The 15,756-nt window shown below is 35.4% G+C and overlaps 1 protein-coding gene across 8 annotated transcripts in view; it reads left to right on the forward strand.

Moving 5' to 3' along the window:
- LOC144976874 (uncharacterized) overlaps positions 1 to 12,674 on the forward strand; it is a 13,480-nt gene extending 806 nt beyond the window's left edge. For 2 of the 8 annotated variants that reach the window (XM_078921420.1, XM_078921423.1), the window contains exons 2-8: positions 1,332 to 1,395; positions 2,151 to 2,237; positions 4,832 to 5,187; positions 5,496 to 5,696; positions 5,995 to 6,159; positions 7,504 to 7,673; positions 9,103 to 12,674. In XM_078921420.1, the coding sequence (XP_078777546.1) occupies positions 5,007 to 5,187; positions 5,496 to 5,696; positions 5,995 to 6,159; positions 7,504 to 7,673; positions 9,103 to 10,278 (1,893 nt within the window). In that variant the 5' untranslated portion in view covers positions 1,332 to 1,395; positions 2,151 to 2,237; positions 4,832 to 5,006 and the 3' untranslated portion in view covers positions 10,279 to 12,674. Of the gene's footprint in view, positions 1 to 1,331; positions 1,430 to 2,150; positions 2,238 to 4,831; positions 5,188 to 5,495; positions 5,697 to 5,994; positions 6,160 to 7,503; positions 7,674 to 9,102 lie in introns of all 8 variants that reach the window. The other 6 variants (XM_078921419.1, XM_078921418.1, XM_078921425.1 and 3 more) reach the window with 4 other exon arrangements.
- Positions 12,675 to 15,756: the final 3,082 nt, after the last annotated feature.

Below are 15,756 nucleotides of genomic sequence, written 5' to 3' on the forward strand. Positions count from 1 at the left end.
AAAAAAAAAAAAAGAAAAAAGTAAGATTTCGTTTTTTTAAAGGAAATATACTGCACATCGTCTTAATAAGGAACAATTAACGTAAAACATTTGTGCAACAAGATAAATACGTGGCAGTTAATTCTAAATAGTTGACGATTTACCAACTGGCAAGGTCCGTGACAAAAAGAGGAAATATGAGAGAGAGAGAGAGAGAGAGGAGGAAATGACAGAGAAATACACACACAAAGGAAAAAATGGCACAGGGAGGGAAAAGAGAAAATGACAGACAGAAAGAGAGATAGTGAGTGAGAGAGAAAAAAAGAGAAAATGACAGAGAGAGAGAGAGTAAAAGAGAGTATTAATTAATATTAATAACATCACTATGTGGCAATACATCACTTCGTGACACTAAAGGTACTCCGTGGCAGTTAAAAGTACACATGCGTAGTTGATGAACTGACACGGTCCTTGGCAATTGACGATTTGACAATTGTCAAGGTCCTTGGCAATTGACGCTACCCTAATTATAATCCCAAACACTAATTTATTAAAATTAAAGAGAACTTGGTTGATAGTCGGATACTAAAAATGGCGAGAGAATGAGATGATAATAGGGGTCCCGATAATACCAACACTTTTTTATAATACTGAAATTCTTGATTCCTGATCCAACACCATCCATTTTGATTGAAAGGGATTCCTTTTGGAAGTTGATTCCACTCTCCCAAACATTCGTTAACATTACCCAGGTGTCGCTACTCTGTTAGAGCCTACTACTACTAGAGTAGAGTGATATCTAGTGTTACCCGCTAGGTATCGCTCAGAAAATTTCGCTCTGATCTCTGGTTTTGTTTACTGTTGTGACACAATAATGATAAAACATAGTATAAGTGTACTGATGTAAATGATAATAACAAAATAATGAATGAAAGAATGAAGAAAATCAATGAAAAACAGTAAGAATCATGATCAAAAATATACTTTAAAAATAATAAACGAAAATTTAAAAAATAATACCAGCAAGGTAACAGATAAATAGAGGTAAAAGAAAACAAACAAAAAAGCAAGAACAGTCAATTTAAAAAATAAAATCCAGCTTAACCATATGCCAGCAGTTTCAGCAGGATTGATTGGGTCAATCATGGTACCGCTCAAAGTCAAAATCCTGAATAAATATTTAACAAGTTAAAGTTGCTTGTGGAGTACTGTAGTTGGAGTTGAAGACAAAAATTTGTTGTTCTAGTATTTTTTTAAAAAGTATTAGTAGTCGTAGCAGGTCTGCCAAATTGTAATAGGAGTTATAGAAGGCAGATTTTTTCTTTATCATTATATTATTGTATCATCAATAGAGACAAGGCTGCTATAGTCCAGGTACTCAGTACAAGACTCGAATCAGGGACCAACAGCCCAAAAGTGAGTGCCATACCACAAGACTACAAAACGGCTTGTTTGTCATTTTTTATTTCTTTTCTCAATTTTTATTATAATATGTCCCAAATAACCAACTTAGATAGACAAAATTAGTCAGGCTTTTTGATGTCCTAAATGGTCTGTATTAGGCCCATACCTCTTCACCATGTACATTGATCCTTTGAGCGGTGTTGGTGACTCATGGCGTCAACCATCATATTTATGCCGATGACATGCAGCTTTATTAACAATGATTCTGAACGATTGTGAATCTGTTTAAATTACTCTGTCAGACTTAGGGCAAAAAATCAGGTCTTGGATGTCAGCTATCAAAGTCAAGTTGAATGACGACAAGACTGAACTCATTTTGTTCAGGGAAAAAAGTAAAACTGTAATGATGGAGGACATTATGATTAATACCATCAGGATTCAAAGTTCTCAAAATTTAGGCTTAAATGATGACTTCGCCTGATGGAATGACTTTGCATTGTCATTTTGAACACGAGCCAAATTCACCCTAGTTGCTGGTAAATGAAAAAATAAATTGACCGCAATGATGATGATGAGGGGGGGGGGGGTTATGATGTTGATGAAGATAATGGTGTTGATGGTGGTGGTGGCACAGGCTGTTATTATCGTTGAAGGTCTAATTTTTGCACAACACACACACTGCCTGCTTTGTGGAGTGACTACTGCACGAAAACTTTTTGCATGACATGCACTTTATGGTCGTTTTGTTGTCTTTTTACCCCCACAAGCATAAGTGACATCGGCCACGTCCACTTTGAGTTTGAAGAGATGAATCTGATGTCTCCAATGGTTCTCCCTCGTGTCTGAGAGCTGTGGTAATTGTTTGCCTCAGATATTTTGAGAGGTTTATCTCACCTCTCCGCCTTTCTATTTCTGATGTGGCCAACTCCTTTGCCACAGCAATGTTGAAGCTCCCGCATGGGGGTTAGGGATATTAATGGAAAGGGGGTGGGGGGACAGTTACTTAGGGTGATAACTCGAAATGTGTTCTTTGTGGTTTTTATTTCCTTCAGTATTGCTTCTCTTCAATAAATACGTCTACAACAGGGATTTTTTTTGCTAGTCCCACTATCCCCCTTGTATCCGAGTTCTACTTTGGTGCCAAACCACCAATGATGCAATAAACGAAAGGGTAGCTGGGTCTGTTAGATCTGGTGGAAATAGTTTGTGATAGACTAACGTCCATACCAAAGGGTAGCAAGCAATTGCTATTGTCTGTTTTATGCTATAGTAACCGGAATAAACTCCAGTTCCATGGGCCCAATGACTCTGAAGGACTACTAACCATGCAAAGATGACGTTGAGTAGTTGAACTTGATAATTCCTGTAGAACTTATTCGCAACCATAGTAGATTTGTGTTGCAGACGACGTGCACATCACAGGGTAGTAAATGGGAATCTCTGTAATGATCAAGTGTCTGATTACATAATTGTTTTGATTCTGAACAAATGCCGATATATATACGATCATCACAGGGTATAAAGATAGGGATATTTTTTTATGTTAATATTATATTTCCATATGGTATAAAAAGGCCCCCCGATGTACGATTAAGGGGTAAAAACACAACGTAAAATTAGGGTTAAGTAAATTCATTGCACTGCTCCCAACTACTGTAAATACCTGTTAAAACGAAATTCAAGGACTTAGTATTCTATTTCAGTTAAAACATAATATTTTCGGTTTAATCATTCCTCCGAAAATTATCATGATTTTCCAGGGGTATTATTATTCCACTGCTATCTTACATCCCACTGTCGCACACAATGCATCGAATTGAAATTCTTGAACTTTGTGACTTAGTGGTTGAAGTAGTATATTGAATGTGTGTGTGGGGGGGGGGGGGATGTTTGTGTGTCCGTATATGTGTACACAAACGAGCGTAGTGGTAGTAGTCCCAATGAGAGCTGTAGTGATAGAACTCTGTGGTCATCTTAATTGAGCTATAACATTACTTCTCTCCATAAGCACATTGTGTTCTCACCATCAAGTAGGGATGAACTTGTGCAGCCACGGTGGGATTGGTTAAACTTGAGCTTTTATATTGCCCAATATCCACTAAATATGCTCAAAACGCTTTACAAAGGGTTCTTAGCCAACAGCAACATGTAACATGTAGAACAAGACATGATGCCTGTCAGGAGATAATACAATTTTTTCCGACAGAGACACCGCTGTTAACGGTCAGGTACTCATTTTACAACTTAGTACGTTGAGAAAATGTGAGTAAAGAGCCTTTTCCAAGGACTCAACCTTGTGCTGAGCGAGACTCGAACCCAGGATCTTCCCATCCGAAAGCGAGTGTCCTACCACAAGACCACATAGCAGCTGGACTAGTTGGGAAATGGAAGTGAGTGGGAGAGAAGAGAGGCCAAAGAGACGATAAATTGGGTGTACGTGCGGGCAGAAGTTGGTGGTGAAGTAGAGAGGGATTCAGCGGATATTACCAACAACAAATTTGATTAACTATTAAACATTTAACTTTCAACTCAATGACACACTAATCGAGAAAGTCACCACAAAATTGTATCAAATCTGCAGTGATGGGTAATTCGCCTTTTGCAGATAAAGACGTTGAACTTGAACTGTCCTCAGGTGATATTGTTGTATCTTTACATTTGAATGAACCAGACATCTGTTATCTTATTCATTAGACATTTTAAAAACTTTAACGTAGCTTGAGCTTGAGCTTTTATTTTTTAAAACTTGAGCTTTCATCTAGCGCAATATCCGCTCAAGGCGCTTTACAAAGAGGCAAGGCACAATCGTAAAACTGAAAATATGCACTAGGGATACTGTGAATATTTTTGGTGAGATGTCTTGCACAGCGTTTTTAGGATACACAAGATGTCTCAGAGATTTTGATATACCTAATATTAGGTTAGAGGAATGAAGTGGTCGAGTGGTTAAGGCATTGAACTGTGACCCGGAAGGACCCGTGTTCGAGCCCTGCTGCAGGCACTTTCGTTTTTTTCCCTTGAGCAAGATTATTAACCCCCAATTTGCTCACTTGGACAACATGTGTGATTCCTGTTGATATCAGACATCTTGTTTGATGAGTTATCTATATTTCTTTGTGGAATGCCTAGGTGACGATATCTTATGATGTCGAGGCGTAAAAGGCATAATCTTAATTTTAATTAATATTAGGTTAGGTATCTTGTAATCTGTGAGTCACACAATGTACACCCCTTTTCTTTTATTTTCTTGTTTGTCTCAACTCTAATAGGCTGGGGGTATTTTGTTGTGCTTGTCATTCCGTCCAATTTTCTCAGCTCATACTCATATATGAAATTGAAATATTTTACTTTATCTTTGACTACAATTCAAATTTGATCATTTTCTCTACTTGCTTCTTAGATTCTTTAAAAATTAAGTTAACATAATTAATTTTTATTTTCTTTACAGAAGATGTCTTAGGAACTTGTCCATAAAAAAACAATGGAACCATAACAAAAAATCAGGAAAAAACAATTCAAAGCAAATCATGCTAGAGTTTTGCATTGGATTATATTTTAAGTGCATTTAAACAACCAGAGCTAGTATTGTCCCTGCCCATGTCCACCTACTACATTGTTGTTGCATGACCATGGCGGAGGGTGTTAAGAATTTCTTGCAGAACTTGGGTTTGGTGAAGTATTTGGACATTTTCTCTGCCAAAGGATTTGACCTTGAATCTGATATCCCTCACCTGACAGAAACAGATTTAAAGGAAACTTTGATGGTGACATGTGATGAGGAAAGAGAGATCATATTGTACAGTGGTAAGTTGTATTGAACATAAATGAATATCATTACAGCTTTAACATAAAGTAAAAAACAAAAATTGCTTAATTCTGAATGTTTCAGGCTCAAAACTCTTTTTCAGCTAGCAATAAAAACGATTATATTATACCTAGAATCCAGAAGCTCGGAGATGTCTAAACTTGTAAGAAAACTCAGGCTAAACACTTTTTGAGAAGTTGCTGTTGATCTTAAACTTAAATTATGATATGTGAATTAAAATTTTCTGGCTAAAATGAATAAATAAGTGTCTTTTATCTATAATTTTTTTTCTTATGTATGCACACAGCCCAGCGATTTAAGACAAGCTCAGAACATTTTGTGTATGAATGGTTGCGACGGAATTCGTTGGACTACTACTTTGTCAATTTCATTCAGAGTGGTTTTGTCAACTTGGATTTAGTGAGCAATGTCAAGCTTCCAAATGAGGAAATATACGATGAATTGGAAATTGTATTGCCTGGACACAGGAAGAGACTCGAAAGAGCAGGTAACAAAAGTTTGTGTGTATCTTTTTTTTTTTTATTGTTTCTTGTGTTTGTTTCTTTCTTTTTTTCCTTCTTTATAAAAGCTCAATATATATATAAATTTTTCTGCGGACATTATGCCAACTGACGACATGGACGATAGCCACAGAAACATATGTTTTGGCCACATATAAGTGAGTGATACAATTTATATTTTATATCAGCTCTAACCATCATTAATTATCGAGCACTTTCGTACCTACGAGTACCCACCAACACTCATAAATATATATATATATTAATGGATTGCATTTTTTTCAGTGGCCAATCTCCGTCAAGAGATTCAAAGACGGTCGGTTGCTGAAAAGCCAGTCACCCAAGGATGGTGGGGCAAGCCTGAATGTCTGCCTCAAGCTAAATTTGATTTTCTATGTGTAGAAGGTAGTCTGTTTGCAAGACACGAACCAAACAGACGTGTTAAAATAGGTGTGTTGCTTTCATTATTTATTTATTTATTCATTCAGTCTTTATTTTGTATTTTTACCATATTGTAAAGGAACATCAATGAAATATAGTTTTACTCATCAATATATTGTTTTTCAATTGGAATAAGGCTATATCTTATCTTTTTTTAAGCATCCTCAGGTAATAATTTATGTAAAATTGGCTGGAAATCATACCTCTTAGCACTGGGTGGGGTTCCTGGCCTCCTATAGCGGGCAGGGTGGTACTTACTGTGTCTTCTATCCCCTCATATCTGTTTTCCAATTTGCTTTCTGTCTTTGTCTCGGAATGAGATTTCTTGGTTTTGCCCTGGCCATGGCTGTAGTGCTTGACTGGGAGGGAAACAGTCAAATGCATAGTTATTGTTTTGGGAGATGATATTTTTTTTCATTGTAAATCTTATTTAGTTATGTATTGTGATATATGATTATTTTGAATATGGAAAAGTAGAAAACGGTAGGGCTGCCTGAAGCCAGTGATCGTAAAATACTAACGAAAGAGTGAAAATGGAGAGGCTTCGTATGGGAACAGAACATATATAATGTAAGCATTTGAGCGTATTCCTCTGAGTGGGATCTTGTGCTGGTGTCTGTGTGAGTCATTTAGGTGATCTCAGACTAAGTACATTGATTGTATGCTCTTGGAATCTACATCTGTTCCCTATTTGAATCATTCCCCTTTGTCTTACTTTTTCCTCAAGTCCTTTTAGTTGTACATCTAGAATCTTTTCACTATCCAATTTTATTCCTTTTTACTGGCGCTGATATGACCTAAATGTGTTGCAAGCGCTGTAAATCCCTTAAAAACAAATGAACAAACATACCTCTAAGTCTAACCATTCTACATTGCTTAATGAATTTTACATTGCTTAATGACACACCTTCAGAAATTGGATTAATGTATTGATAATGTGGAGTAAAGTGTATAAGCAGAACAGTTACATAGAAATATACATCTTTTTCTTTTGAGTAATAGTAGCAACAAGTGATCAGGTGTAATCTAAGTATTTTGTGATTTTTTTGAAATAGGGATTTTTTTTTTGTTTATTGTCTACTGAGGGTCTGTATTTTACTTATTTTAATGTAACTTTCACTAGCAGATGTTTTAAATTTATTTAATGAGATGTTTTTTGATGCATTTAATGCATTGAAATGTATGTATTGATTGTTGACTGTTTTTAATTAATCTCACAGGCATTTAAAGGCTTTACTCCTATCAGCCATTAACTTATGACATGATATGAAATGGTTTTTATCTTATAAAACTTAAGATTAACAAAACCCCTCAATTTTATAAATTATTGTATTGTAAATCTTCCCCTTATAGATTTTATGGTAGATTCAGGCAGTGATGTCTCCACTGTGCAGGAAAAGACATTGGACTTGTTAAACTTGGAACTGGTGGGCACTGTCTACAGCTGTGGTATCCATGGGGGAAATCACACCAATTTGTACCGGGCGCAGCTACAAATTGGCGGTGAGCAAATGACTGTTGAAGTAAGTAGTAGTAAGTTGGACATCCTTTGAGAATATTTTGTATTCCGTGGCATTCTACGCAAAAAGACAAAAGTATGAAGTTCATTGAAGGAAGAATCATGAAACAATCTCCATCAGATAATTATAAAAATTGATGCAAAATAATGCAATCTGAGTCTTCTATGAGTCTCTTATGCAAATTTGCCACAAGTTTAGATTTAATCAGTTGTTTTTTTTTGTGTGTTTTTTTTTTTCTTTTTTCCCTGGATTCCATAGGAGTTTAGCAATTTTTAACAATGTCTGTTGAGATGTAGAAGAATAAGGTACTGTTTACTCCACTCTTCACTTTTAGTAAATGTTGGAACAAAGAAATATTAAAACAAAAATGATTTCCAGGAGATGCACGTTTAAAGGGAAATATGACATTTGTAGATAGCAATCGAAATAAGGATTCCATAAGTTGTTACAATTGTTAACTTACAATTTTCACAAAGATAAAAATGATTAATTATGTAATTCTGTAAACTTGGATAGTGATAGTAAATAAAATGATCTGGGAAAGAAAAGACAATTCGTGAATGATTCACTAAAACATTCTGGGCCTAAAAGCATAAAACTGCATTTAATTATATCTCCACCTTGTCTTATTACACACATTAAACATAAGTGTGTTAATAATTAAACGACTATAAATTGTTAATACAAACGATGGCATTCAAATGAATTGATTACAATTGCTAGAGAGTGTAATGGATGTGTGTCTTACACAGTTAACACCTCAATAGCGAAACATTCAAAGCTAGTAGCATTAATGTGCATTGAGTATTGAGTGCTCTGGTTTCTCGGCTTGTAACAAAGTAAAGCTGTGTTGAGCATGTCAGTGGTTGGATTGGTGACAATAGTTGCAAAACTGTGACACAGTGTTGTGTCCTTTGGTAATGCTCTTAAAATGCATTACCCAACAATAGATATTTGGTATATGGAGTGACCGAGTACCTGATAATCAACTTGTGCAGCTATGTGGTCTTATGGTATGACACTCACCTTCAGATCGAAAGATCCAGGCTTTGATTCCCACTTTGAGCAATGCGTGGTTGAGTCTTTGGAAAATGCTCTTAACTCACATTTTATCACTATACTCGGGTGTAAAATTAGTACCTGGCTGTTAACAGCATTGTCACTGTCAGAAAAAAAAAGTGATATCACCTCATAGGCATCATGTCTTGTCCTACATGTTAAGTGTTGCTATGGCTAGGGACTTTTTGTAAAGTGCTTTGAGCATGTTTAGTGGATATTGCGCTATAGAAATGCCCCCATTTTTGGTTGGGATTTTTTTAGGTACTTTTTATGCCTCGATTTTGAACTTTGCAAGTCAGTTTTTATATTCTTTATTTTATTCAATTTTGATTTCTGTATTCATTGCTTTTTAATTTTTTAAATTTATTTCCAGGTCATTGCTAGCAACTATGATTCATTAGGGAGCAGAATTGTTCGTCATTTTCGACATGTAATAGATGGAAATAGACATATATGGCTGAAGGGAAATTACAGGGATCCAATTCCAGCTGTCTTGCCTCTCAAAGTCCCTGAAACTACCAAACCACAAGAAAGCAAATCACAGATTTTAAGTATTGAAGATGGAAATAATTATTCAACAGCTTCTCCATCAAATGTTTCATCCATTTTGTCAAATGAAAAAAAGGACACAATGTCTGCTTCAAAAGTGATTCCATCATTGCCATCTCCACTATCAAATTCATTCACAAATTCATCCATCAGTCATAAATCCCTGCCAACATCTGTTGTCAATGTCAGCATGATGAATAATGTCATAAGTCCAAGTGATGATAAAAGCAAAAGTGACTTAGATGCTGGCAATTCACAGAACAAATCGTCTTTTATTTCTGACAAATCAGACATTTCTCAAGGACTCCGAAATAAAAGAGCTTTGGAAAGTTGTGAAAGAGAAATAAGTAATTGTTCTGAGGAAATTCATGGTTCCAAAGTGATCAAGTTAGACCAAAATGCCAAAGACCTACCCAATCATTCCAGCGTTTCATCTTTACAACAGCCATTGTCCTCGACCTCAATATCCAACTTACAGGAATCCCACAATCCTCATCAACATATATCAAATATCTCACAACACATTCCAAATAATCCGGCAATTTCCAATACTGGTTCATTCCAGTTGGGAAATACAGACGATGATGTAGATCATATGGATTCTGATAAGATTTACGCAAAATACTCAACATCTTACCGATCGTCATCATCATTTTCATCAGACACACAACTTCACAACAATCAAATCAATTCCAGGAATATAGATTTATCAAATTATTCTGACATTCAAGCACATTCTATTACGGCAAACAATGGTGAAATAAGATCAAATATAGAAAATTTCCAGGCAGATATAATTCATGTACATAGTGATGATGAGGATGATGATTTTATTGGTTGTAGTAATGATAATAACGTTGTACACATTCATGAGAAACTTGAACCTGGTGTCAAAACTGGAGCTTTCAGTACATTTAGTAGAAATTTCATTCCAGGAAATAACTCTAGTTCAGTGACGCTTTCCATGGTGGACTTGAATGAACAGGAAGAAGTTGAGTGACTGATACAGAACTGATAAATTGTGACCAATTGGAACCTCGTGCCTAAAGGTGAATTTTGAGCTAAACCAATAACTTTTGAGTTAAGATAAATGATAAACTTTGAGCTAAGTCAATACTTTGAGTTAAGATAAATGATAAACTTTGAGCTAAGTCAATACTTTTGAGTTAAGATAAATGATAAACTTTGAGCTAAGTCAATCCTTTTGAGTTAAAATAAGTGTTTTCATTGAAGACAGTGAACTTTGTTTCTTAAATTGTGACCCTACGCCTCGAAGCGGTATTAAGTCGGGATTTGGAAAACGAAGAAAACCAGTTTTAAAGTGGAAATGGTCAAAATTATCAAATTTCAGTTTTTGGTTGTTTCAGAAACTACAATCATTTTTCTTCATGAAAACATAATAATTCAACATAGATATTGAGGATAAGTTATATAAATTTAAAGTTTAAAAAAGCAACTATCAATGACACATTCAAAGCGAGAGTTGACTTTCTCTCAGAGAGCGACCATTTCCAAGACTTAGTAATATTAAGTCTTTTCCTCCACCAATACCATGTAAGATACCACAGCAAATGGCGTGTCTTTATCTATCTTAGAGAAAGGATGACTGTTTCCACAATTTCATGGTTCAACCAATAATGAACGTTAAATACTGTAAACAAGTCTAGGTTTTTCCCTGACAACCTTACAAATGAATGATTCTGATTGGTCAACGCTCATCACATGTTGACCATTAAAATTCCGGGCAATGTGTCATGACATCAGCATGCATGTGTTACATATGTGTGTATTTGTGCATTTTGATACACACCATGTGCTATTATTTCTTTGTCTAGCTGCATTGGTTAATGATCGAGGTGAGGGTCCTTTGTCCCTTTCTTTATTCATGAAATTATAGGACATGCTAAAACTTTAATTGGGTGGGGTTCCTATACCTCCCATAGTGGCAGGGAGGTACTTACTGTCTTCTATCCCCCTATATCTGTTTTCCAACTAGCTTTCTGTCTTTGTCTTGGAATGAGATTACTTGGTTTTGTCCTGGCCCTGACCGGATACCCTTGGTGAGAGGGGAAACAGTCAAATGTATAGTTAGTTTTGGGAGGTGATATTTTTTTTCCTTGTAAATCATCTCTCTGTTATGTAATGTATTATGTTTTGTTTACATATTATATATGATTTGTAAACATTTGAGTGTATTCCTCTTAGTGGGGACCTGTGCTTGTGACTGGATAAGACTTTTAGGTGATCTCAAACTAATTACTTCGATAGTTTGCTCTTGGAATTTACATCTGTTCCCTATTTGATCCAATTCTCCTTTGTCTTCCTTTTTCTTGGGTACTTTAATTGTAATTCTAGAACTTATAACTATCCCATTTTCTTCCTTTTTATTGGTGCTGATATGATATGATCTTAATGTGTTGCAAGCGACATAAAACTCTTAAAAACAATAAAAACATAAGACTTTAATAGGACAACAGTTGCCTAATCTTACACTTACAGAGATTGTTGTAGGATAAACATTTAATTTTAAGTACAAAAGCCGAATAGTACATAGAGCCTTCAACAATCAATGAACTGCCTATGGAAATATGTGTAACTAAAAAATGAAAAAGGTTAAATGTATGGATAGGCAAACAGAAAGAGAGACAGACCTATAATATAAAGTTTTTAAAAAATATTCCTATTATCTTTCTTTCTCATTGCATTGTTATGAACCCTGTTTTTTTGGGGGTTTTTTTTTAATGATAATGTGATCTTCTGCCTCAAGTTGGTATATTAAAAAAATTAAATGAATATGACATTTATATTGCGCATTTCCCAGACTTACCATGCTCCATGCGCTTCACAATGCTTCATATATACACCCAGCAGGCTATATGAAAAATATTTCCATTTTATACAGTACCAGTTTCTGTTAATCATCTTTTTTGTACTAACACCTTACAATATTGGTCACTGCTTATACGCAGTTACTTTTTTACACTGGGTTTTATGTTGGGTTGATTTAGATACCGAAATTTATATTTTATACAAGAATAAATAGACTTTTCAGTTCCTTTGTTTCATTGAGGAGAATGAGTACTGTTTTTTTTGTTTTTGTTTTTGTTTTTGTTTTTGTTTTTTTTTTGTTTTTTAAAGCAAAAAATTAATATTCCATAGTTCTTGTGATTTAAATTTTAGCTTCAATTTTCAACCCAAGGAAATACCAGATTATTGTGGGAACAGATAGATATAATGAGTATGTAAATTACATGCCTTGTGCGATTTGTGAATTGAATTTTTGATTCAACTAACGTTTATGAATTATTTTGTGAATATGATTTATAGAAATATATTTTTACTTCTGTATGCGTGGTATATATTTTATATGTAAAAATAAAGATTTTGAAAGATGAATTGGAATGTTGTGTTATTATTTTATTGATTACTACTTGTATCGGTTATATTAACAAATTGTAATGGTCTCCATGGTGGGTGTAGAGATTACTTTTCCTGTGCCTTCTATCCCCTTATATCTGTTTTCCCTTTCCATATTGCATTCTGTTTTTGTTCTGGATTGAGATTGCTTGCTTTTTGTTGGGGTTTTATCTTTTCCCTGTTTCAGGCTGTTATCCTTAGCTGAGAGTCATATGTATAGTTCCTTTTGTCGAGAGATGATATGTCTTTTTTACCTTCTGGGTGGGGTTCCTGGCCTCCCCCTCTATCTGTTTTCCAACATGCTTACTGTCTTTGTCTTGGGGTGAGATTACTTAGTTTTGACCTGGCCCTGGTCGGATCCCCAGCTGGGAGGGAAACAGTCAAATATATAGTTAGAGTTTTGGGAGATGGCATTTTTGTCTTGTAAATCATCTCTTTGTCATGCACTATATTATGTTTTGCTTGCATATTATATATGATTTGTAAATATTTAAGTGTATTCCTTTTAGTGGGGACCTGTGCTTCTGTCTGGATGAGGCTTTTAGGTGATCTCAAAGTACTTTGATAGTGTGCTGGAATCTACATCTGTTGCCTATTTGAACCAATTCTTCTTTGTCTTACTTTCTTTTCTTGTCTAGAACTTTTTACTATCCCATTTTCTTCCTTTTTGCTGGCGCTGATATGACCTTAATATGTTGCAAGCACCGTAAAGCCATTAAAAACAAAAACAAAAACTTTTTTTTACCTTGTAAATCGGTTATCATGTACTATTATAATTTTAATTTTGAATGTACAATTCATGTACTTTGTAAACATTTGATTGTATACTTCATAGCTAGATGCTTTGATGGACTTTTAAGTAATGTCACTGGGTGGGGTTCCTGAAATCCCATAGTGGGCAGGGAGGTACTTGCTGTGTCTTCTATCCCCCTATATCTGTTTTCCTATTGCTTTCTGTCTTTGTCTTGGAATGAGATTACTTAGTTTTGCCCTGACCCAGGTCAGGGTCCTTGGCTGGGAGGGAAACAGTCGAATGTATAGTTATAGTTGTGGGAGGTGATATTTTTTTCCTTGTAAATCATCTCTCTGTTATGTACTGTTATTTTTTATTATTCTTAACATATGATTTGTAAACATGTGGGTGTTCCCTCTTAGCAGGGACTTGTGCTGGTGTCTGGGTGAGACCTTTAGGCGATCTCAAACTAAGTACACTGATAGTGTGTTCTTGGAATTTACATCTGTTCCCTATTTTTAATAATTTCCCCTTGCCTTACTTTTTCCTCAAGTCCTTTTAATTGTACATCTAGAATCTTTTCACTATCCAATTTTCTTCCTTTTTTACTGGTTCTGATATGACCTAAATGTGTTGCCAGCGCCGTAAAACCCTTAAAAACAAAACAAACAAGTAATGTCAAAATATGTACCATGATGGATTGTCCATCGAATATATTTTCCCTATTATTTGAACCAGACCCCTTTGTATTATATTCAGATCTATAAACTTTTCCCCTATGATCTTTCTTTCTTTTCTTTTTTTTTTTTTTTTTTTTTTTTTTTTTTAGACCTATAAATATCGCTAATGCCAGAGAATCCCTAAAACCAATAAAGACATGGTAATATAATAATTATAATATAATGAATTTATATAGCGCCAAGTTCCAATTAAGATTACTCACTGGCGCTTTACATCAACACATCAGAACTGACATGTTAAAAACCATATAAATACGATAATAAACCAATATATTATAATAAAATGCATACTAAGAGAAAATTATATGCCCTACAGAGAAGCCCAGATTTTAAGCGTTTTCTAAAAGTAAGTGGATTTTCAATACGGAGGGAGTTCCCCGCAATCTGGGGGCTTGATGGTCAAAGGCTTTCTCATGAAATACTAAAGATTTTTGGGGTTCCTGTGGGAGATTTAAATTAGCAGATCTTAAATTTCGACTTGGTTATATATATTATACTGGGTGGGGATCCTGACCTCCCATAGCGGGCAGGGAGGTACATACTGTGTCTTCTATCCCCTTATATCTGTTTTCCAACATGCTTTCTGTCTTTGTCTCGGAATGAGATTACTTGGTTTTGTCCTGGCTCTGGCCGGAGTCCTAGCTGGGAGGGAAACAGTCAAATGCATAGTTATTGTTTTGGGAGATGATATTTTTTTCCTTGTAAATCATCTCTCTCTTATGTATTATTATTTTTATTTTGAATGTATAATGTAAGCATTTGAGTGTGTTCCTCTTCGTTGGATTTTGTGCTTGTGTCTGGATGAGACTTGTAGGTGATTTCAAACTAAGTACATTGGTGGTATGCTCTTGGAATCTACATCTGATCCCTATTTGTTCTCAGTGCCCCTTTGTCTTCCTTTTTCTTGGGTGCTTTAATTGTAATTCTAGAACTTTTTACTATCCCATTTTCTTCCTTTTTACTGGCGCTGATATAACCTAAATGTGTTGCAAGCGCCGTAAAACCCTTAAAAACAAACAAACAAACAATATATATTATAGTCTCATTGTTTAAAATTTAATATAAACCAACTACATTGTCTCAAACTAACGCAAACTATTTTCTGTTCGTTACAACAATGTTAAATTAAACGTTTAGTTGTCAAACTGTGCACCGAGGTTGTGAGAAAGTCACATAAAAAAAAAGATATATTAAAAAATGAGCTTTCATATAGCCCAATATCCACTAAATGTGCTCAAAGTGCTTTACAAGGGGTCCGTGGCCAACTGCAACATTTAACATTTAGGACGGGACATGACGCCTGTTAGGATATGACACAATTTTTTCGGACAGGGACAACGTTGTTAACGGTCAGGTACTCATTTTACACCTGAGTACGATGAGAAAATACGAGTAAAGAGCCTTCTCCAAGGACCTTCCGATCCGAAAGCGAGTGTCATACCACAAGACCACATGTAAGAGGGACCTAAAGCAGAGAGGTCTGTCCCTCGAGGTGGCCCCAAGAATAGCTGCTGACAGGACCAGATGGAGATCTCTTGCATCGCCTCAAGTGCCAGCAGGTCAGGAGAGGGTTGAGTGAGCGAGTGAC

The sequence above is a fragment of the Berghia stephanieae genome, chromosome 7 (assembly GCF_034508935.2).
Source record: "Berghia stephanieae isolate SIO BIC M18660-M18661 chromosome 7, UCSD_Bste_1.3, whole genome shotgun sequence".
Taxonomy (NCBI): domain Eukaryota; kingdom Metazoa; phylum Mollusca; class Gastropoda; order Nudibranchia; family Aeolidiidae; genus Berghia; species Berghia stephanieae.